The sequence below is a fragment of the Leptodactylus fuscus genome, chromosome 8 (genome assembly GCF_031893055.1).
Source record: "Leptodactylus fuscus isolate aLepFus1 chromosome 8, aLepFus1.hap2, whole genome shotgun sequence".
In the NCBI taxonomy this organism is placed as follows: Eukaryota; Metazoa; Chordata; class Amphibia; order Anura; family Leptodactylidae; genus Leptodactylus; species Leptodactylus fuscus.
This window is the reverse complement of record NC_134272.1, coordinates 30358478-30380696: the sequence shown is the minus strand read 5'-3', so window position 1 is coordinate 30380696 and position 22219 is coordinate 30358478. Positions and strand designations below refer to the sequence as shown.

Below are 22219 nucleotides of genomic sequence, written 5' to 3'. Positions count from 1 at the left end.
CCATACTGATGCTCGGTTTGAACTGCAGGAGATTGTCTTGACCATGTCTACATGCCTAAATGCACTGAGTTGCCGCCATGTGATTGGCTGATTAGAAATTAAGTGTTAACGAGCAGTTGGACAGGTGTACCTAATAAAGTGGCCGGTGAGTGTATTTTATAACCACTGGCTAACACGGTACCAAAACAAACATTTTTCTTTTTATAAATAGGATTCAGTCCGAGTGTCAGTCTACTGAAGGATGAAACCAAGTTGGAAGCTTTGGAAACCAGTCCCAAAAGTGAGCTGTGCAACACATAGTAAGGGTGCATTCACATGGAGGAAAATGGTGAGGAATTTGGTGTGGAATGTCAGCGCTGAAAAAAAAAGCCTCCCAATGAATTCAATGGGTTCCCTTTTCTGCTAGCAGCCTCATCCTATGAACATCTATGTGACAAGGCTGTAACTAGATCACATGGTCACTATAAACAGACAGTGTGTGATATAAAAAGGAGCTATATAAAAACAGCTGATCAGACCAGAGTATAATAATTGTTTATGGGTGTCCACAGTAGAGCATAATACTGTGTGCAGGGGCCACTATGGGGCATAATACTGTGTGCAGGGGCCACTATGGGGCATAATACTGTGTGCAGGGGCCACTAAGGGACATAATACTGTGTGAAGGGGCCACTAGGGGGGATAATAGTGTGTGCAGGGGCCACTATGGGGCATAATACTGTGTGCAGGGGCCACTATGGGGGATAATACTTTGTGCAGGGGCCACTATGGGACATAATACTGTGTGCAGGGGCCACTGAGGGACATAATACTGTGTGTAGGGGCCACTGAGGGACATAATACTGTGTGCTGGGGCCACTATGGGACATAATACTGTGTGCAGGGGCCACTGAGGGACATAATACTGTGTGCAGGGGCCACTATGGGGGATAATACTGTGTGCAGGGGCCACTGAGGGACATAATACTGTGTGCAGGGGCCACTATGGGGCATAATACTGTGTGCAGGGGCCACTATGGGACATAATACTGTGTGCAGGGGCCACTATGGGACATAATACTGTGTGTAGGGGCCACTGAGGGACATAATACTGTGTGCAGGGGCCACTATGGGGGATAATACTGTGTGCAGGGGCCACTGAGGGACATAATACTGTGTGTAGGGGCCACTGAGGGACATAATACTGTGTGTAGGGGCCACTAAGGGACATAATACTATGTGCAGGGATGAGGAAACCTGGGGAGATGTGTTAGCCCTAACCCCGACACTGTCCCCTAGTGAAGCACAGAGACTGTCTCATATTTATCTCTTGCATAGGGTCTATAGGACTCCACAGAGACTGTTCCGTATGCATATCCGTTCTGATGCCAAATGCCCCCGCTGTAGTATGGAACCCGCACATCTCCTGCATATGATGTGGGAATGTCAGGAGTTAGCCAATTACTGGAGTCAGGTACTGTCCTTGCTTGGCCGGGTGTATACTATTGCACTTCTGCGATCACCATTAGTTTGCCTCCTAGGTCTTTTGGGGGAGGGTGTGGACACGGAAAGCCCGGATTTTATAGGGTTGTCCAGGGTTTTATACCAGGCAAGAAAATTGATTGCTTATCATTGGTTGGACCCGAGCCCTCCTTCTCTAGTGGAATTGATATCTAGAGTTAATAATACTATTAGGCTGGAGAGGAGCGTGTATATACAGAGAAAGGCCCAAACTAAATTTGAAAAAAATTTGGGGAGCATGGTTGGACACACCTGGCCTTCCCTCCCAGTCTCTGATTAGGAACAGATCTCTCACTTCAACTTTCTCTGTTTCCTTGATCCCCTGAATGCTATTCTTTACATGGAAATCAAAGGAGGTTCGGGAGATTTAGCGGGGGTCCTAATGGACTTCCCCCCTCCCTCTTTATGTGTCGGATTGTGTCTCCATATTTACTTTGAATTGTTATTGTGTTGCTGTTGTTTTGTCGATTGTTTGATTTTATGTTAAGAAAAATTTGTTAATAAAAATTATCTGATTAAAAAAAAAATACTATGTGCAGGGACCACTAAGGAACATAATAGAGTGTGCAAGAATGTCGGTCGAGGTCGTCGGGGGGAAGGGGGGCGGTCATGTCAAAAGTTCACCATAGGGCCCTGCCATTGTTACGCCACTGGATACAAACATACCAAGGGAGTAGACTGATAGCACCAGCATAGACAACACATCTACTAAGGATATACTAAATATATAAATATATATATATATATATATATATATATATATATATATATATATATATATATTTATTTATTTATATACATATACACATACACACAAATAGAATCTTTTCATTACAATTATGAACTACTATAGTGTATACCTATGCTGACAAATTATTATTGTAATGATTATAGTAATGAACCACTGTACTGTATACCAATGACAACATATGATTAATTAATTATTATTATTATTATTATTATTATGAGCTACTGTACTGTATACCACTGGTGACAAATAATATTATTATTATTATTATTATTATTATTATTATTATTATTATTATAATGAGCTACTGTACTGTATACCTATGGTGTCAAATATTAATATCATATTATTATTATTGAGCTACTGTACTGTATACCACTGGTGACAACATATTAATATCATTATTATTATTATTATTATTAGTATTATTATTATTATGAGCTACTGTACTGTATACCACTGGTGACAACATATTATTATTATTATTATTATTATTATTATTATTATTATTATGAGCTACTGTACTGTATACCACTGGTGACAACATATTAATATCATTATTATTATTATTAGTATTATTATTATTATGAGCTACTGTACTGTATACCAATGGTGACAACATATTAATATCATTATTATTATTATTATTAGTATTATTATTATTATTATGAGCTACTGTACTGTATACCAATGGTGACAACATATTAATATCATTATTATTATTATTATTATTATTATTAGTATTATTATTATTATGAGCTACTGTACTGTATACCAATGGTGACAACATATTAATATCATTATTATTATTATTATTAGTAGTAGTAGTAGTAGTAGTAGTAGTATTATGAGCTACTGTACTGTATACCACTGGTGACAACATATTAATATCATTATTATTATTATATTATTATTATGAGCTACTGTACTGTATACCAATGGTGACAACACTGGACTGTATTATGATGCAATGGCACATAGAATATAGCATGATCTACATTACTACATTACACTATAGACTCCACAGTAGCAAATCTGCCAAATGAAACCATTGTATATATTTCCAATCTGGGGCTGTAATAACATCATGTCAATCCCAATGTCAGTGAGTTTTCTTAGTCCTAAGTATTTGCCTGAGGGTAAGGGTTATTAAGTGTAATCTTTGTTTTAGACATAGTAGAAATATCTTTTCTGAAAATTGAAAGACAATTTCCTTATTGACGAAGAAAGCAAAGTTATTTGTCCCTCCTCTTTCCTGTAGACGTCATTCTCCTGCACTTGGAGCTGTCAGTATTACTGACCAGGTCACATATCTATACTGGTTGTGGGCCTGAACATACACAGCTCGAATACCCCGCAGGTCCGTGAGTGTATACATATTGTATGGTGTTTGTAGCTTGGACTATGGCCTTCTGTACTAGCCCTGAGAAGGACAAGTATATGTGACAGTTTTTCGCACTGACATCCAGGGTGTGTTTACATGCAGGTATTACGAAGTAAAATGTTTTTTCTGTATTTTTTTTTTTTTTTTTTTTTTAAAGAAAAGACTGATGTTTTCTTTTAGGGTATTAATATAAGTGAAACCGCTTGTATTAGACTTTTTTTGCCTTTTTTATGTTTTCATTGTTTTTACTTGAATACTGCTGGTGGATCACTCCTGTAGTTATTCATACAGTTACGTTTTGGTCTGTATGATAACATGGGACTGAGTAGAGGCAATCTATCTTTTGGTAGGCACAACGACCACTCCCTAAGATCTGAGTATGGCTTATCCTTTGTTCCCCTTAGAGATAAGTGCAGACATGTCTGGCAGTAGCTCTTCACCCTATTGAAGCGCACTCACAGTTTTACTTGTATGGACATCTTTACTGCTACTGCTTACATTGAAGAATCAAAGGTTACGTTAAAACATCTATGATATTCTTATAAATACGTATCTCATGTGTTCGTCAAGTTTAACCACTTGACTTTATATGGCCAGGCAGTTGGCAATCAACTCTGCAAAGATTCATGTCCTTGCAGAGTTAGTGGGTGCAAGATAGCGCAGCCTCAGCAGTGAGGAGCTGGTTGTTAGTGGCAGTCAGACATCCCACAGAGAAGGCACTGGTGCTTTATTACCAAATCCTGTCCAGTTGCTGTATATACAAGGTTCAATGGGCACTGAATGTGAAGCTGTAGGAGCGGCCATGATGCTAATGTATCAGCTCCAGTTACAGGAGGAATCAGAACAGAAAAAAAGTAATGATAAAATGCCCCCAAGGGTCTATTACAACCTTTTGGGGGCACAATGTACAAAAAAAAAAAAAAAAAAAAAAAAAGAAATAGAACAAAAAAAAAAATAGAACATAAAAATAGAATGCCCCACCCCCAGCAATACAAAAGTATTTGTCACCTACATTATAATATCAGTTATGCACTGGAACGCTAAGGAATTATGTTTAAAGGGGTTACCCATTTTCAGACCAATATTGACAAACAAATGTACAATAAAAAGATATACAATTTTCCAATATACTTTCTGTATCAATTCCTCACGGTAAATCACATGACCGTGGTCAGACTTTTATCCTCTAGAAGTAACAGAATGAATGACAGCAAGCAGAAATCTAGAAAACCATGAGGAATTGATACAGAAAGTATATTGGAAAATTGTATATCTTTTTATTGTACATTTGTTTGTCAATATTGGTCTGAAAGTGGCCAACCCCTTTAATGTAGCAAGTGGCAGAAACCCCTGAAACAATGTGGACCTTTAGCAGCATGCAAAGAAGAAGACACAGTGAAGCCTGCTATAGACAGCAAAGGTGCACTGACTACCAGATGCGTTACATGAAGCTCCAAATAACAGCGTCCTAATAGTGCCCCCCCACACACACACATAAGTAATGCTACTACATGTGGGAAGGGGGACAGTATCTCAGTAAAAGTGGCCTAGTTTTGCCCCCACAGGTAATACTCTTCCCTCCCCCACGTATAGTTCAGTCATCTTTATTGAACTGTATAATTATATGATATTAGACCAGAGATGCGGCCAATCAGCAGTTTAATGAAAGGGACATCACAGTGTGGTGGGAACTTACGCCACAAGAAAACACTAGAGCAGCAGGAGCACCCGGGACAGGTGAGGGCGGGTTCACATCTGCGCCCGGTCTCTGCTTTGAGGTTTTCCGTCTTCTGCCGACAGGAGATGGAAACCCTGCGGTCAGTGTCTGCCCTTGAGTGCCTGTGAGCGTTTTGTGGTCTCTGCGGCAAAACCATTTTTTTTTTTAACCGGACACAAAGTCCTGCATGTTTGAGTCTGGTTAAAAAAAACCCAAAAAACAGTTTTGCCGCGGAGACCACAAAACGCTCACGGGCGGTCACTTTGCAATCCCATTCAAATGGGTTTGAAAAGTGACTGCTGGTTTCTGTCTCCTGTCCAGTTTCTCGGGCAAAAAGTGGAAACCTGAAAGCGGAGACCGGGGCGCAAATGTGAACCCACCCTGAGTATGTTTTTGTTTTGTTTTTACCTTCCCTGGCCTAATATAAAAATTTAAAAAAATTATCTCGGACAACCACTTTAATGATCAATACCAAGTTGTAGGGGAACTCTTTTGCTGTTACATGATTCCTGGATGAGAATCACATAAGTGCTAATGTCACAACTATCAGACATTGACTTTGCATTCGAATAATACCATAGCTATTGTAATATTTCCATACAGAAGTTTTCTGTTACCGTAACTGTTTTCCATTCCAGTATCTGTAAATATGCAGGCGGCAACAGGCCAGTTCTTCTGCTTGGCGCCAGGCAACCTATTGTTGGATTCAGTGACTATATTTACAGAAGATATAATGATAACCAGGTTATTCATTACTTAGGAAGAATTAACGATAGAACTCACATAGCAATACAAGGATAATAATACTGTACTGTTCCTGCTACTGCCAGACGTATCCTCCACCCTAGCATGTCATGTTTTATTCCATACTGTACACCCACCACTGCTACCACTTATTTAGACATCTCTTGTGCCATGGTCTGTAATATTCTGTACTGTTGGCATAATGAAAAAATATATAAAAAAACAAAAACAAAACAGAATGCCACAAAGAGCCAATGTTTTTTCCAATGCCAATACCATGTTGGTGTAGCATCTGCTACCATGAAGGGATAATTTTGGGTTGTTTGTTTACATTTTTAAATCTGGCACACCATCACAAATTTTTGTTCAAAGTGAGGATGGTCTGCGCAGCACGCTGAATTGTTAAGGGCGATTCAAGTCGGGTCCCAATCCATAGATATGGATAATATATAAAGAAACTGAAGCTCTCCATTGAAGTATGATGAAGGTATGTTTTAATTTAGATTGTCCACATATAGTACAAGCATTATATGTTATTATGTCCCATATATTGATATAAGCATGCATGGATAAGGGAGATGGTTATTCTAGATAGCTTTTCTATATTGCATTAATACCGTCTCTATATTGGTTAGATACCTTTTATTTACAAAAATATTTCCAACCGCATGTAGGCACCTATTCATATATTCTTGTATTGATTGAATAGAGGGGATGTCTTTTTTTATGTCATCTATAAACTTGAGTATTTTTTGTTATATAACTGATACACTGTCCATTGTATTTATTGTTATACAGTATACTGGTAGGGCCGTAACGTTATGCTTGTGCTATATGTGGACAATCTAAATGAAAACATACCTTCATCAAAAACCTTTCTTCAAACCTTTTGCACATACAAAACCTAGAAACCTCTATAACTTGAGCTGTTCTGTGTGTTGACTCTACAATTTTATTATACTGCTATAATGTAGTAGCCATTATAACTTCAGGAAATATTGTTACCTAAATCCATATTTTATCCACTTACAGATACAAAATCATTATAATCAGAATGAATGCATTTTTAGTCCAGTTGCATGAGATTACCAGTGATCTGGACTCGAGCAACCTTAGTGAGCTGACGTTCTTGTGCAAGGACCTTATCCCACAGCAACCTAGTAAAGGGAAACAAGACATTGATCTACTCAAGATGTTAATGCAAATGAGCCATATAGATGAGAACAATACAAGTCTTATTGAGGAGCTGCTATTCCATTTAAAGCGATATGACCTACTTTCAAAACATTTTAAATTAACATCGAAGACAGTGGCTGAAAGACTGAATAATCCAACGACGGCACACATCTCCCCTTACAGGTAAGACATACAAAAAATAGGGTTTTAAATGGTAATTCTCTAGTACTTCAAAACGGGGGCGGACACCTACTACACTGACCAATAAATGAACATCTACCCAAAAATCTAAGAGAAACAGAAACATTTAGTATAATCTAATGGGTATAGGATGGGGATGTTAGTGGAGGTTTTGGGCAGTGACAAGGATCATGAGCAAAATACAAAAAGTAGACAAAAAAAAGACATGAAAGAACTAGAACACATAATTGAAAGGAGCCTGTCAAAAGGTTTTGGGAATTTAAACTTCCATCAAGCATGGCATCCCACTTGTAGCCACAAAATATAAATAGCTCGTTTGAACTTGTACAAAGTTTGCATATAATGTAGAGTTCTCTCTTAAATGGGCTGTACCATTGTGGGCCTGGAGCAGAAATTTGGTATGATCCAATCAGTACAACCTCACCCTTGTTTTGGCTGAGTGAATCAAGAGGAGTTCGCCAACTGCTAGCTCAACTCCAATTCAAAGTGGTTAAGATGCAAGAAGTCTACATCTATACTTAGAAGTTGTTTTACTGTGTTCTTCCTTGAGTTAAGTTGCAAGTGACTGTGTTCCTGCATATCTCGTGTCTCCTGAGTCTTACTACTACATTGCTATCATAAACACTCCAATTCCCACCAGGCTCAGGAGGATTTATAACATCTAACGCATATTCTGGGAGAAAGACCACCACCACCAGAAATGCACTGCACCAGTCCAGGAGAATTGAAGGGACTGATCTAGTAGTGCATAGCCATTGTGACATGTTCAAGTTCACTACTACAGGTTGCTGCACATATTCTTATGCATAGTGTCTCAAACCTGCATACACTGAGTCTGCCCATCACTGGGGTTTAGATAAAGTCTTTAATAGTTACAGGACGAGCAGTGCACAGAGCTCAGGTGTATGCACAGTACTAAACCACTGGTGGATAAGGACATGTTAGTGTCTCATAACCTTAGGACAGGTTCCCTTTAAGGTATAACATTGGAAGACAGTGGTGTCTCCAAATAAGGACCAAAATTCCTATTTATGCTAAAATTAAGTGATATTATTAAGACAAATTTCTCCAATAGCACAAATAAAGTGCTGCGACTTGATGAAGGTGAGGTCTTATCAACTGCATAACAGAGACAGTCCCTAAAAAAAAACATATCTAGCCCTTAACAGTGCTTAAAATCTGAAAGCCATATACAGTAAGAGTGAGAGAAGAGAACATTGACAGCCAAGAGTCATAATCCTGTTCTCAATGACTAATCCCTTTACTTTTTACTGTTGCTTTAGATGCTTACTCTATAATCTTGGAAACCTTGTACCAGATAGTAAAGTTACGGAAATCAAGTCACAGTATAATGGAATTATTTCCAAACCTAGACTGGAAAAAGTGACGGTAAGGATTACTGAAACCAGCTAAATACTGATGGCGATATTTTGCTACATCATTGTCTTTGTCACATATTAAACAGACAATTAGAGATGGAGTCGGATAATGGCCAAAAATAGCCCGTCTTTTTTTTTTTTTTAATAAATTCTTTATTTATAACAACACAATATATACACATGACAAAACAAGACCCGTAAAACCAAAAGGGGTCTAGAACAAAAGTACAAACAGAAGCAAATGTGACAACCAACAATATTAGAAGGCAAATTGGCAATCACAATGCAATTAAAAATACGTTCAACCAGACGAAAGAGAAGGGAAGGAGAAAAAATAGCCCAATTCTTATGTACACACGTAACGACTTATTCTGAGAAAGTTACCTAAAACCACATGATGTGAGTCTAAGCTGTTTGATAAACTTAGAATAATTTGCTGGACCCTTTTAGAGGAAGCTTACAAGCTTACATGAACCCACTAGTGGTGGAGCGTGCAGCCACATTACTACAATAAACTATAGAAATATCTACTAGCATGTTTTTCCTCCAAGAACGAGTTACACTAGGTTCACATTAGTATTTAGTTTTCAATTCTTTGGTTCCGAAAAACAGAAAGCTAATCTACTTAAACAGCGGTTATCGCGGTTTGCTGGGTTTCAACTCTGTAGCTGCCCAAAAAAATTCCTAACAATCCTTTTTCTCTACGTATTTTTCATGGGGATTCGGGGACGGAAACCCCAAACGGAGTTTGAATGTTGGTGTGAACCCAAAACTGCTTAAGACTAAGGCCCCACGTTGCTCAAATGCTTGAGTCAAGGGTGAATACAAAATGATTGGAATATATATATATATATACATATATATATATATATAATTCTTGCTTCTGCTCAATCCACTCCTGGCTTTGGCTCAAAAAAATGCAACAAAATCTGCAACAAAAAAAGCTGCGTTTGAACAACGTGGGGCTTCAGCCATAAGCGTTTTTGGGAAAAATTTTACCTACAAGGAAAATGAAAAGTCTTTTACACTCTTTAGAATATATTGTACTCTATTTTTTTCTCAGAGTTTATGGGATCTTTTCATTGAATTGGAAAGAAAAGATAAAATCTCGAAAGATAACGTGAGCTTCCTGACGCAGATGTCTCAATACGTTGATGATGACAAATTTATGGAACTGATTACAACATATGAAAAGGAAATAGCAGGTATATAATACTTTATTTGGAAAAGCTTCCTTGTGATATTTCTGGATACATAGTCACAAAATGAGGGTATGTTTACATGGGCAAAAAAAAAAAAAAAAGTACTTTTTTGATGGAATCTGTGGCAAGAAGCTGAGACTAAGCCGTGGGTTTCTGCTGCAGGTTCGCATTCTTAGATTAACCCCTTAGCGACCCATGACGTAACTGTACGTCATGGGTCGCATGGGGATGTATGGAGCGAGCTCACACGCTGAGCTCGCTCCATACACGGCAGATGCCGGCTGTATCATACAGCCAGGACCTGCCACTAACAGCAGCGGTCGGTGCCCGAGCCGATCGCTGCTGTTAACCCTTTACACACTGCGGTCAAACGTGACCGCAGTGTGTAAATGGCGCCGGCGGCACGGGCGTCGCCATGTTTCGCCGATCGCCGCCCTCCTGAACGTCACATGAGGGCGGTGATCGGTTGCTATGACAGCCGGAAGCCTATTGAAGGCTTCCAGGCTTGTCTCTGCACAAGATCTATTAGACGATGCCAGAGGCATAGTGTAAACATACTATTCACTGTAGTATTGCAGTGAATAGTATGAGCGATCAGACCCCCTAGGTTTCAAGGTATCTAAGGGGTCTGATCATAAATGTATAACAAGAAAAAAAAAAGTTTTTAAAAGTATTGAAAAAATTAAAAAAATATAAAAGTTCAAATCACCCCCCTTTCCCTAGATTAGCTATAAAAGTAATTAAAGAACATTAAACATAAACATATTAGGTATCCCCGCGCTCCAAAATGCCCGAACTATTAGAATATTAAAACATTTATCCCGTACTGCGAACAACGTAGCGGCAAAAAAAATAAAAATAGCCAAATAGCGTTTTTTTCAACACTTTGCCTCCTATAAAAAATTGAATAAAAAGTGATCAAACCATCCCCAAATGGTATCAATAGAAACGTCATCTTGTCCCGCATAAAAAGACACCACAACCAGCTCCATACATGGAAATATGAAAAAGTTACAGGTGTTAGAACATGATGACACAAATTTTTTTTCCTATTTTGCAAAGTTTATAATTTTTTTAAAAGTATCAAAACATTTCAAATACTACATAAATTTGGTATCACCGCGTTCGTACTGACACGTAGAACACAGGTAACATGTCATTTGTACCAAACAGTGAACGCTGTAAAAATTAAACCCATAAGAAAATGGCGCAAATGCATTTTTTCTCCAATTGCACCTCATTCTGAATTTTTTTAGAGCTTCCCAGTACATTGCACAGCATATTGAATGGTGCCATTACAAAGTACAATTTGTCGCGCAAACAATAAGCCATCATGTGACTCTGTGAACTGAAAAATGAAAAAGTTATGGCTCTTGAAATGTGAGGAGGGAAAAACGAAAATGCGAAACCAAAAAATGGCCTGGTCCTTAAGGGGTTAATCTTATTCATTGCCCCATTTACTGTCTCTAAATGGAATCAAGTGGGAGAAGATATTTTCCTTGTTGATTACAATGTATTTTCTGTCCAGGAATCAGCATCAAAAAATTTTGTGAAAAAACCCTTAGGCCCGGGACCCAACATGGCATAAACCGTGGCAACAAAACTCAGGGTTTTACAGTCCCTGCAACGTGAATGTGATTTTAGCAACTTCCATGCACACATTGTAGAAAAATACCCACAGAGTATGTCACGTTTTTGAAAATTGCAGCATGTCACTTAGATCTACGAAAACGTCAATAGGTTCTCTATAGGTATAAATGAAGCAGAAAGTCCGCGGAGGAAAACTAGGGGGGCCTTAGACTTGATTAGGGGCCCCAATCTATTTTACCATGGGACTGATACACTGCGACATTTCCATATGGAAGATCTGCAATATTTTACAATAGCAGCAAAGTGGATTAGAGTTTAATACATTTCATCTACGTGCTACAAATCCATGCACTGCATTAACACATCTGCATGGACATTTCCGTAGGGATAATTTCCAAAAACATAACATACTCTGTGGGTATTTTTCTTGAATGTGCGAATGGAGTTGCTAAAATCTCATTCACTTTGCAAGGACTGTAAAACCCTGAGTTTTTGCCACAATTTATGCCATGTGGGATCCCAGCCTAAGGGTTTCTTTAGTTTTTTTATGCTGATTCCAGGACAGAAAATACAATGTAATCAACAAGGAAAATATCTTCAGATCCTCTTCCATTTGATTCCATTTAGAGACAGTAATGCTGTGACCACCAGGCTTTACCATAGGGATCATATTGGCCAGATGACGAGTGGTTTTCCTGGTTTCCATCAAAAATGATGATGTTCTGGTCAAAGAATTCAATCTTGGTTTCATAAATCCCCAAAATTGTGTGTTTTATGTTCAGACCATTTTATATAGTATTATTATTGTCAACAAGGATTGCTAAGAACATTCTTTCCCCAAATTTAGCCCATTTAAATGTACATAGAGTCAGAAAATTTCTGGGAAAAACACTGGAAAAATGCAGTTTATTTCACAGCATTTTTTTTGCAGCGATTCACTGTGTGGGGCCTTAGCCTTTTGGTATTTATCTAGAAGTGTCTTCTGTCTGACCATGAAAATTTGATTAACTGATTGCTCCAGACATGGTTGTCCCTGTGGAGGGCGCTATTCACAGTGTAGCACTGTCAGAATGGCCATGGTTTTTCTGATCACCTCTCTGACCAAGGCTCTACTCCCCTGATTATTTTTCTTTGGCGTTCGGCTTTCTAAATCCTGGTAGTTCTCTACTTCTTACATGTAATAACCATTTGGCAAAAGGAAAATGTTTGTTTTGGTACCGTGTTAGCCAGTGGTTATGAAATATGAAAAAAAACAAAAAAACTTTTTAAGTCTACAGTAGGTGATACCTTTTTTAATGGCTAACTCATAATGCTGACAGAATATGACGTTTCGAAGCTTCCTCTGAGCTCCTTCTTCAGATATATCTAAAAACACTTTCTAGAGGCTGCATATTTATAACTGGACATAGGGGTAGGGTTACAGGAGGGAGGGGGGAAGAGGCTTATTACTATATACTTATAACAACAAACAATCAATTGCCAGATCCCAGGTTATCTTAATGGCTGTCTTAATGATTTGTATAAGAAGACATAAACCCACGTGAGATGTTAATCCCATTGTCCAACGTCTGGAATAGGGTCATGGCCTTGTACTCATAAATCAGTCGCTGTTTCCTTGATTTAAAGTTCCCTTTTAAGATCAAGATTTTCATGTCATTGATGATGCTGTGGTCTTCCTGGCAGAAGTGTTTTGGCACGGGAAGATCAGTTCTCTGTTGTTTGATTGTATGGCGATGTGAATTAATTCTCATTCTGAGTTTCTGACCAGTCTCTCCAACATACAGATTTTCAGTGGAACATTTGGTGCAAATGATCAAATACACTACATTAGGTGTGTTACAGGTGAACGTACCCGGGATTTTATATTCCCTGTTAGAGTTTGGGATCTTTATCCTGTCAGTGGTCAGTATGTGCGGGCAGGTCTTGCACCTCTTCTGTCCACATGGGAATGTTCCTTTCCAAACCTCAGGAATATGATTATTAGCAGCTCTCTGTCACCTCCAAATAACAAAGGAACATTTCCATGTGGACAGAAGAGGTGCAAGACCTGCCCGCACATACTGACCACTGACAGGATAAAGATCCCAAACTCTAACAGGGAATATAAAATCCCAGGTGTGTTCACCTGTAACACACCTAATGTAGTGTATTTGATCATTTGCACCAAATGTTCCACTGAAAATCTGTATGTTGGAGAGACCGGACAGAAACTCAGAATGAGAATTAATTCACATCGCCATACAATCAAACAACAGAGAACTGATCTTCCCGTGCCAAAACACTTCTGCCAGGAAGACCACAGCATCATCAATGACATGAAAATCTTGATCTTAAAAGGGAACTTTAAATCAAGGAAACAGCGACTGATTTATGAGTACAAGGCCATGACCCTATTCCAGATGCTGGACAATGAAATTAACGTCTCACGTGGGTTTATGTCTTTTTATACAAATCATTAAGACAGCCATTAAGATAACCTGGGATCTGGCAATTGATTGTTTGTTGTTATAAGTATATAGTAATAAGCCTCTTCCCCCCCCTCCCTCCTGTAATCCTATCCCTATGTGTCCTGTTGTACATAAATATGCAGCCTCTAGAAAGCGTTTTCAGATATATCTGAAGAAGGAAGCTTCGAAACGTCATATTCTGTCAGCATTATGAGTTAGCCATTAAAAAAGGTATCACCTACTGAAGACTTAAAAAGTTTTTTTGTTTTTTTTCATATGTAATAACCAAGGAGACTCCCCTCTGTTCTATTGAACCTTCAATGTTACAAGAATTTTTTGTACCCTTCTCCTCCTCCTCTTGTATCCTTGTATTCCATCTCAGAAGTTTGCAGATAATTCCTTTGACTTCATGGTTTTATTTTCATTCTGAACATGCGCTATAAATTGTGACACATTATACAGACAGGAGTGTAAATCGCAAAAAAACCCCAAAATTTAGTTACTATGGTGAAAAATATAATTTAGTCAGCAGTCACACATAAATGACCCACTTTATAGTCAAAAATGCTTTTATAATTTCACCGCTGTTTCCTGTCATCCTAGCGGCTGCTCCAGGGTCCATAAACACTGATGATTCTCATGGAGAACCAACTAGTACGACACAAGAATCAGAGGTAAAACATACATAGCTGGTGAGAATATTACATGTGGAAAATCTTAAAGTGGTATTCTCACTTTTTTCATAAGTCCTATAAGAGTGAATGGAAAGAGCTGCACATCTATGGTATACTCTCCATTCACTGCAGCCTCCAGATGGGCAGTCAGGTTTTTCCCATTCTTGAGATAGATATGATATCCGTTATATACCATAAACATCCCAAATGGGAATACGAGACATGCCAACTAACTCAGGATTCCCAGCAGTCTGACGGTTTTCAGGTCCCTTCACCCAGTCACTCAATAGTCTCTAACAATTTAAAGTTTGTTTTTCATTTAGTATCAGTTAGAGATTGAGTCAAAGAAATGGAGCATGCAAAGCTGTTGTTCTACTGACTGAGCCGCAGGTTCTATTAGTTCCAATAGGAGATTTTTTTTTAAATCTTATACCAAGCTTCATTAGTAGATTACTGTCCCTACATAATGGATTGGAATATAAAGATTCTATATGCCAGCACACTGTATGCTTAAAAATATATTTTCTAAGTACAATGTATTGGAATGTAGTGATATTTCTCTATATATCAAACATATGCAGGGAAAGAAAAAACTTGGTATGAGATTAAAAAAAAAATAGACCTATTGAAACTACTTCTTCGCCTATTTCTTGGATTCAATCCCTGTCTCAAACTTAATAGATAAATTAATAAAATTAGGCTTTAGCAATTTTTTTAAATTACACTAAACCCATTTTAGTGATACACTTTATTAAACAGATATAAAACATAGTAACATATTCTGCATTGTCAGAAAATATTTTATGTGATCCATAAATGGCATAAATTAACACGGCACAATTATTTGTTTCATATAACCAGTGACAATCTGGGGTCTAGTATTATGATATGGGGTCATGGATATATGTGACCTTTTATAAAGGCCATTACCACGAAGCAGGGTAACCAGGTAATTATTACTTGCCTCAATAAGACATTCCCCATTTTTGTTAATATGGCGATTTCTGTACAAACAGAAAAAGTGTCATCATTTGTATGGCTGTGGGTTAACACGCTTTTTTTGTGTAGACATTATTACATGGGCGTTATATAGATTGGCCCAGAGGAACAAGGGATTTAGAGAGGCTGTCAGGCAAATTTTAGGAAGACTAAGCAACATCACAGGTTTCATCACAGCCCAAAATGAAAGGTTTTATTCTTACATGTGGGTCCTAATGTCATGTGCAGACCCTTCTGCACCATAGTCAGCACTATTGGCAACATGGAGGTCATCATTTCAGTAGGTCCAATATACATGTGAAAGGGTCCTGGGCACTGTCACAGTATAGGGCGTATCAGACCCCTATTAGGGTCTATTAGAGGAATTTGGTGTGGAATTTCAGTGCTGAAAAAAAGCCTCCCATTGACTTCAATGGGTTCCTTTTTCTACTACCAATCCCCCAAAGTAACAAACTGATTGTGGGGAATTGTCTGAAGTCACATCTTATTGAGGAAAGATATGAGGGCAGAATATAGCTACTCGCACTTAACATCATATGCAAAGTAACACCCCGCTTAGTTTACATGGATGTTTTGGTTTACTTTAGCTTTCAGGTACAGTTTATACAATGAACAGCCCAACGCGGGGGATTTGCCTCATCATAAATAATTTTGACTTCAGTGAAGCAAGATGTAATCCTGGACAAGAAGACTTCAAAGACAGGAGAGGGACCAAAATAGATGAAGGTAAAAATGAAAAACAATGAACCAGCACCTGTAGAAATACATTTACTTTATATTGTTTGTGGTGTATCTTGTCTTTTCCCAATAAGGCTGGCAGCTTATTCTGTATTGTCAAGGTGTCTCCCAAGGTGGTGAACATACACAAAAACTGGGGTTCACATCCTCTATGACAGATAGCTTAAGACTAGAGGGTTATCCAACTTCTAAAAATTATCTGTAAATACATACACAGCAAGGCTAAATACTCACTGCTCCCTTGTTCACCCATTGCTTGGCTTTATTTTACTTGCTGCTCCTTATATCACTGTTATTTGTAGCAAGTAAATATGTGGACAAACTACATTTCCCATGATCCATCTGCCTGCTCCCACTCTCTGTGTTCCCCTCCCTTCTCCACTCCCGCCCCTCCCCCCCCCAATGAAATCACAGGTAGTAATTTACTCCCACATCTGAGGTCACATGCTGCTGTGATGTTTAGTTCGCTGGCTGCACTGCCCACAGGGAGGGTTAGTGAGCTTGCAAACATTACTCTGAGCTGATGCATCACAGCTTTACATGGTCAGCTATAGACAGTACCACCTCTGCCTGCTGAGGGGCAATGCTACTCAATATTATACAAGACCTTAAGTATACAGTTAGGGAGACTGAGCTGTGATTTTCTTTGCACAAAGCACAGAGAAAGTAACATTTAATACTTAACTGGGTTGACCGAATTTTTAATGTTGAATGGTGGAGTCCAAATGCAAAAGCAGGCCAAGCATGCACACTACTGCTCTATTCATTCTCTACGACACTGCCAGACAGTGGCGGATCCAGGCCTTGCGGGGCCCTGGGCAATTGACTTTGGCGGGGCCCTACTTACTGGGGGGTCTGGGGGGTCCTCCGCCCAGGATTTTTTGAAAAAATTAGCTCTAAAAATGCGTTTTTCAAATGCGATTCATATTTTCTGCCATTACATTCTGCTATTACAATAAATACAATGCAGTAATACTCACAGGAGACGTCTCCCCACATTTCCTGCGTCTTCCCTTTGGACCGACATGACCACTTCTTTCAGCTGTGACTTGACTCTGTAAAGTTTGAAACACAGACATCTTTGACTCCTCACTTCTTCAAGCACCCAACCCCTATATATATATATATATATATATATATATATATATATATATATATATATATATATGCCAGGGGACCGCTGTGGGGCATAGTAGAGGTCACAGGGGCCACAGTGGACCATTCAAGCTCTATTATTATACTCAGGGGTCCTTTCAGACCCCTGAGTATAATAATTGGACCCCCAAGGGAGATGAGAGAACATAATAAACACTGTTACTCACCTCTCCGGGATCTGATGTTAAAGAGGACCTTTCATGGGTTTGGGCAAAGGCAGCTCTATATACAGCTGGAAAGCCAACAGTGCGCTGAATTCAGCTTTCCAGCGGTATATAGAACTGCCTTTGCCCAAACCCATGAAAGGTCCTCTTTAATCCTAGCAGACTTCGGACCTACATTGTACTGTTAGCACAGGCTTTGGGCCTATATAGTAATATACCAGACCACGTGACATCTGGGCATTACCATATACACCCGAAGCCAGCGAGGATTAACATCGGATCCCGGAGAGGTAAGTAACATTGTTTATTATGTTTCCTCCCCTCCCCTGGGGCTCTGATTATTATACTCGGAGGTCTGAAAAGACCCCCCGAGTATAATAATAGCGGCAGTGGAATCACGGTCTGGCCCGGGCCTATTCACTGCCGGCCTCCGTGGCCTATAGTACAAGGGGAAGCGGGGGTGGCAGTGATCAGGTCCGGGGAGGTTGGTAAATAGGCCACTACCTGCTGGAGATACTAAAGCAGGTAGCAGCCTATTATAAAACAAAAAAAAAATGTTATACTTACCGATCGCGCTGCTGCTGCTCCCGCTGCCTCCGCGATCCTCTTCTCTCGGCAGACGTCTACGTATCAGTGTACGCTGATACGTAGACGTCTGAGCCAACGCACGGAGAGTGGGAGCTCTAATGCGCTGGTTCAAAGAAAAAAAAAATCGCCCGAGCTGCCGCCCCCATTAGAGGTACGCACTGGGTCCAGGCCGTGCCGCGGAGCCCTGGGCGGTTAACTGGCTCGCCCAGCCCTGGATCCACCCCTGCTGCCAGAGATAGTAGCGTACACTACTCAGCCATCTCCAGTAGTCCCATCGACAGTGAATGGAGCTGAAAAACGCAACATTGAAACTAGGCCCAACCCCTTTAAGATGGAGTTTGATCAAAGCAGATGTAAATAAAGAAGCCCAGGTATTCAGTTGAGGGGAAGTATTCAGGTGAGGGGAACACAGATGAATAAGAGTGTTTTCACTGGTCTGCTTCTTTAGTACATGAAATCTTTTTGTTTTTAGAATCACTCCAAGATGTATTTTCCAAGCTGGGATTTCAAGTAGAAATAAAGAATGACCTCAAGGGATATGAGATGCTTCAGACCATCAAGTTATACAGTGAAATAAACCACGAGCAAAACAATTGCTTCATATGTTGTGTTCTGTCCCATGGGGACCAAGGAATAATCTATGGGACAGATGGGGAAAGTGTGCCCATCAGGAATCTTACCTTGTCCTTCTCTAGATCCCGATGTTCTACATTGACTGGAAAGCCCAAATTGTTCTTTATCCAGGCATGTCAGGGTAAAAAACATCACCAACTGGTCCCTCTACAAACAGATGCCTGCAATGCTTCAGCTGACTGCTGTAATATATCAAAGAACCTGATTCCAGATGAACCAGACTTTCTGCTGGGAATGCCGACCACTTTGCAATGTGTGTCCTTTAGAGATCCAATTTGTGGTTCCTGGTACATTCAGTCCTTGTGTAAACAGCTACATCAAAGCTATCAAAGGTAACCGTACTCTGTTTTCAAAACTAGATCTCATATGCTGAAAACCTAAAGGTGGTCATATACATTACATTTATCCGAAACCACTGATTTTGGTGGGATCTAAGCCTTATTCTGTGGCAATGCCAGAGACTGTGTGAGCTATATAGCTAGCATGGGTGCTGTTTGTTTGGGGGTTTTTTTGTAATTTTTAGCTGCAATTGGAGCCCTAATTAAAGTCTTAAAGGGGCTCTATAGTTGGGGAACGATGATCCACAACAAAATGGCCCCACCACAAAAATGACACCTTGGTTTCAGAGGTTAATGCCCCCAATCAGTGCAGGCACTAATTGTGGGCATTAGCACTGGGTCTCTGCTGTATAATACATCAAGGACCATTTGCTTTTTGTTAGATTCTGTGATAAAATAACACGCCGCAGCAAATTAACCAATTGCAGAAATTTAGGTTATATACCATCAAAAAACACAAAAATAATCCCTCATATGGCCAATGAAAAAAATAAAAAATTGTCACTTTTGAAATTTAAGAAATAGAAAAACGAAGAAAATCTTGTTCACCATCTTGAATTTAAGAATTACTAGAAATTATATTACTCCTCATGTACACACACTGCAGCTTATCCTGAATAGTCATATCATTGGACAAGTACACAAAGTATTTCACTTTGGAAAAAAAAAATCTATAGAGGATATAATTTTTATCTCGTAATTTAATATTTTTTTACAAATATGTAAAAATTGTATTTATTTATTTAATTTATTTATTTATTTTATAGTAAAAAGGACATCATTTCAACCCTAACTAAAGTAAACCAGGAACTGAGCCGAAAACAAGCTGGCAATTTCAGTGCAACGCAGATGCCAGAGCCATGGACAACACTAACCAAAAAACTGGTCTTCTAATAGTGGATCATGAAAACAGAATCGCTTTGGACTGTTGTACATCCCGCTTCAGTAGGGATCGTCACTGCTTCAGCCAGAGGTGTAACTTAAAACTTCTGGGCCCTGGTGCAAAATCTCTAATGGGCCCCGACTTAGCATGTGCTATCTAATCTTAGTGTCTTCTTGTGTTTTTGAGAGGCCTTTGAGCTCCCCTTAGGCTACTGGGCCCAGTAGTGACTGCTACCTCTGAACACGCTATTTCTAGACCTGTGACGGCATTGTCGCTATTCTACGAGTGTGGACCTGGTTTCTGCTCTCAGTCACTACTTAAGAACTGGGAACCTTATTGACCACATTCTTCTCTGGGGACCAGAAAATATGCACTTTGTTAATTCCCAGGAAGGACGTTAAGACAGCGGTCGGGTTAGCGATATGTGTGGCTTTACATAGGTGACCACTACTCTTGGAAACTAGCTATTACAATTGCACTGACATGACACTGTGAAATCAGGAGTCTGTATAAGTCATCTGAAAGACAAGACCACAAAGCTGCTGCTTCATGAGAATGGAGAAGTGGTATGGAAACTTCTTCATTCACTTCTATGGTGCTTCTGGACCGTAATATCCTGGCAGTCCCATAAAATTTAAAGGGGTTCTAATATTAGAATCCCATTTTTAACCAAGTCTACGTTGGAATAGCCTTAAAGGCTATTCTTCCCCTACCTTTAGAATTCTTCTCTGCACTGCCGTTCCGTAGATATTCTGTTTTTTTGTCATTATGCTAATGAGTTTCCAGACAGCACTGGGGGCCTCCAGAGACGCCTCCATCTTCTTCTCCGTCATGTCTTCATCCAAAAGTACCTACTGTGTATATCCGTCAGCCATTTTCTTTTGGCCAAATGGGAGAGGCCACAAGAAAATGGCCAACGGACATGCACAGTTGTTGCTTTTGAATGAACATGTGATAGTAACGTGGCAGAAGAGATAAAAAGGAAGATGGAGGCGGCGATGGATGGAGAGTTTTCAAGCAGCACGGGGACGCCTCTGTGCTGTCTGGAGACTAATTAGCATAACAATGAAAACCGGGATATCTACCGAACGGCGGTGTAGAGGAAGAATAGCCCTTCTTAGGGCTACTTCAAAGTGGGCTTAGTTAGAAACACCAAAGACATACTGATAGGGAATGCAGATTGTGAGCCCTATATGGGACAGTGACTGTCAATGTCTGTAAATCACTGCGGAATATGATGGCGCTATATAAGTAAGCATAATAAATAATAAAAAACGGGATTCTAATGATAGAACCCCTTTAATTGACCACTTGAGCACCCCGTTCTCCTGATCCTTTTAATAGGGAAAAAATCTATATAGTGAGAAAATCTCTTTAAATTTGTCCTTGCCCATAAGAGATCATGTCATGGTACTCACGTCACTAGAAAGCACAAGCGTAGCACAGGAGTCCGGCGCAGCACCATACATGATACTAGGAAACATATAGGATTGGCAGATGTATGTGAATTGCACCAGCAGTCCAGCACAGGCATGGTGATCAATCCAGCACTCACTCTTCTGCCTAGATGCAGGCTACCATCTGATTTCAGCAGCCCATAGGGTGCTAAGCCTATGCAGGGAAGGAGTAGCCTGACAGAGTTCGAGTAGAGGAGGATGCACCATTTTGTAGCATGTTTCGTCAGCACTGCACTAGAGGTTGTTAAATGGAATTGTCACATTATATTGCAATCACTTTATTAACAAAAGCAGAATTTCATTGAAAAGAAACAACTGTACATATATAAAACATAGGATCACGCCATTGCCTTTAAGTGATAGACAGCTCACCTCCTCCCCCTCTTTGCACTTTGACCTCTACAGAAAAATCTCCTGTAGTCAGTAGGTTGTTTTCAGACAGAGGTTACGTCTACTGCGAAGCAAACTCAAAACTGACACTTATTGGCATATAACTGGTTAA

The 22219-nt window shown here is 39.5% G+C and overlaps 1 protein-coding gene across 1 annotated transcript; it reads left to right on the top strand.

The window, feature by feature from the left end:
* Positions 1–3585: 3585 nt before the first annotated feature.
* LOC142216472 (caspase-8-like) lies at positions 3586–20459 on the top strand. The gene is made up of 8 exons (XM_075284338.1): positions 3586–3612; positions 7126–7452; positions 8754–8859; positions 9913–10054; positions 14692–14762; positions 16349–16487; positions 18879–19371; positions 20145–20459. Exons 2-8 carry the CDS (start codon positions 7148–7150, stop codon positions 20269–20271), a joined length of 1383 nt encoding a protein of 460 aa, XP_075140439.1. The 5' UTR covers positions 3586–3612; positions 7126–7147; the 3' UTR covers positions 20272–20459.
* Positions 20460–22219: the final 1760 nt, after the last annotated feature.

Coding starts and splice junctions, on each gene's coding strand:
- LOC142216472 (XM_075284338.1), top strand. CDS start 7,148: ATGAATGCATTTTTAGTCCAGTTGCATGAGATTACCAGTGATCTGGAC. Junction 14,763..16,348: donor GTACGACACAAGAATCAGAG/GTAAAACATACA, acceptor GGTTTACTTTAG/CTTTCAGGTACAGTTTATAC. Junction 16,488..18,878: donor AGGGACCAAAATAGATGAAG/GTAAAAATGAAA, acceptor TTTTGTTTTTAG/AATCACTCCAAGATGTATTT.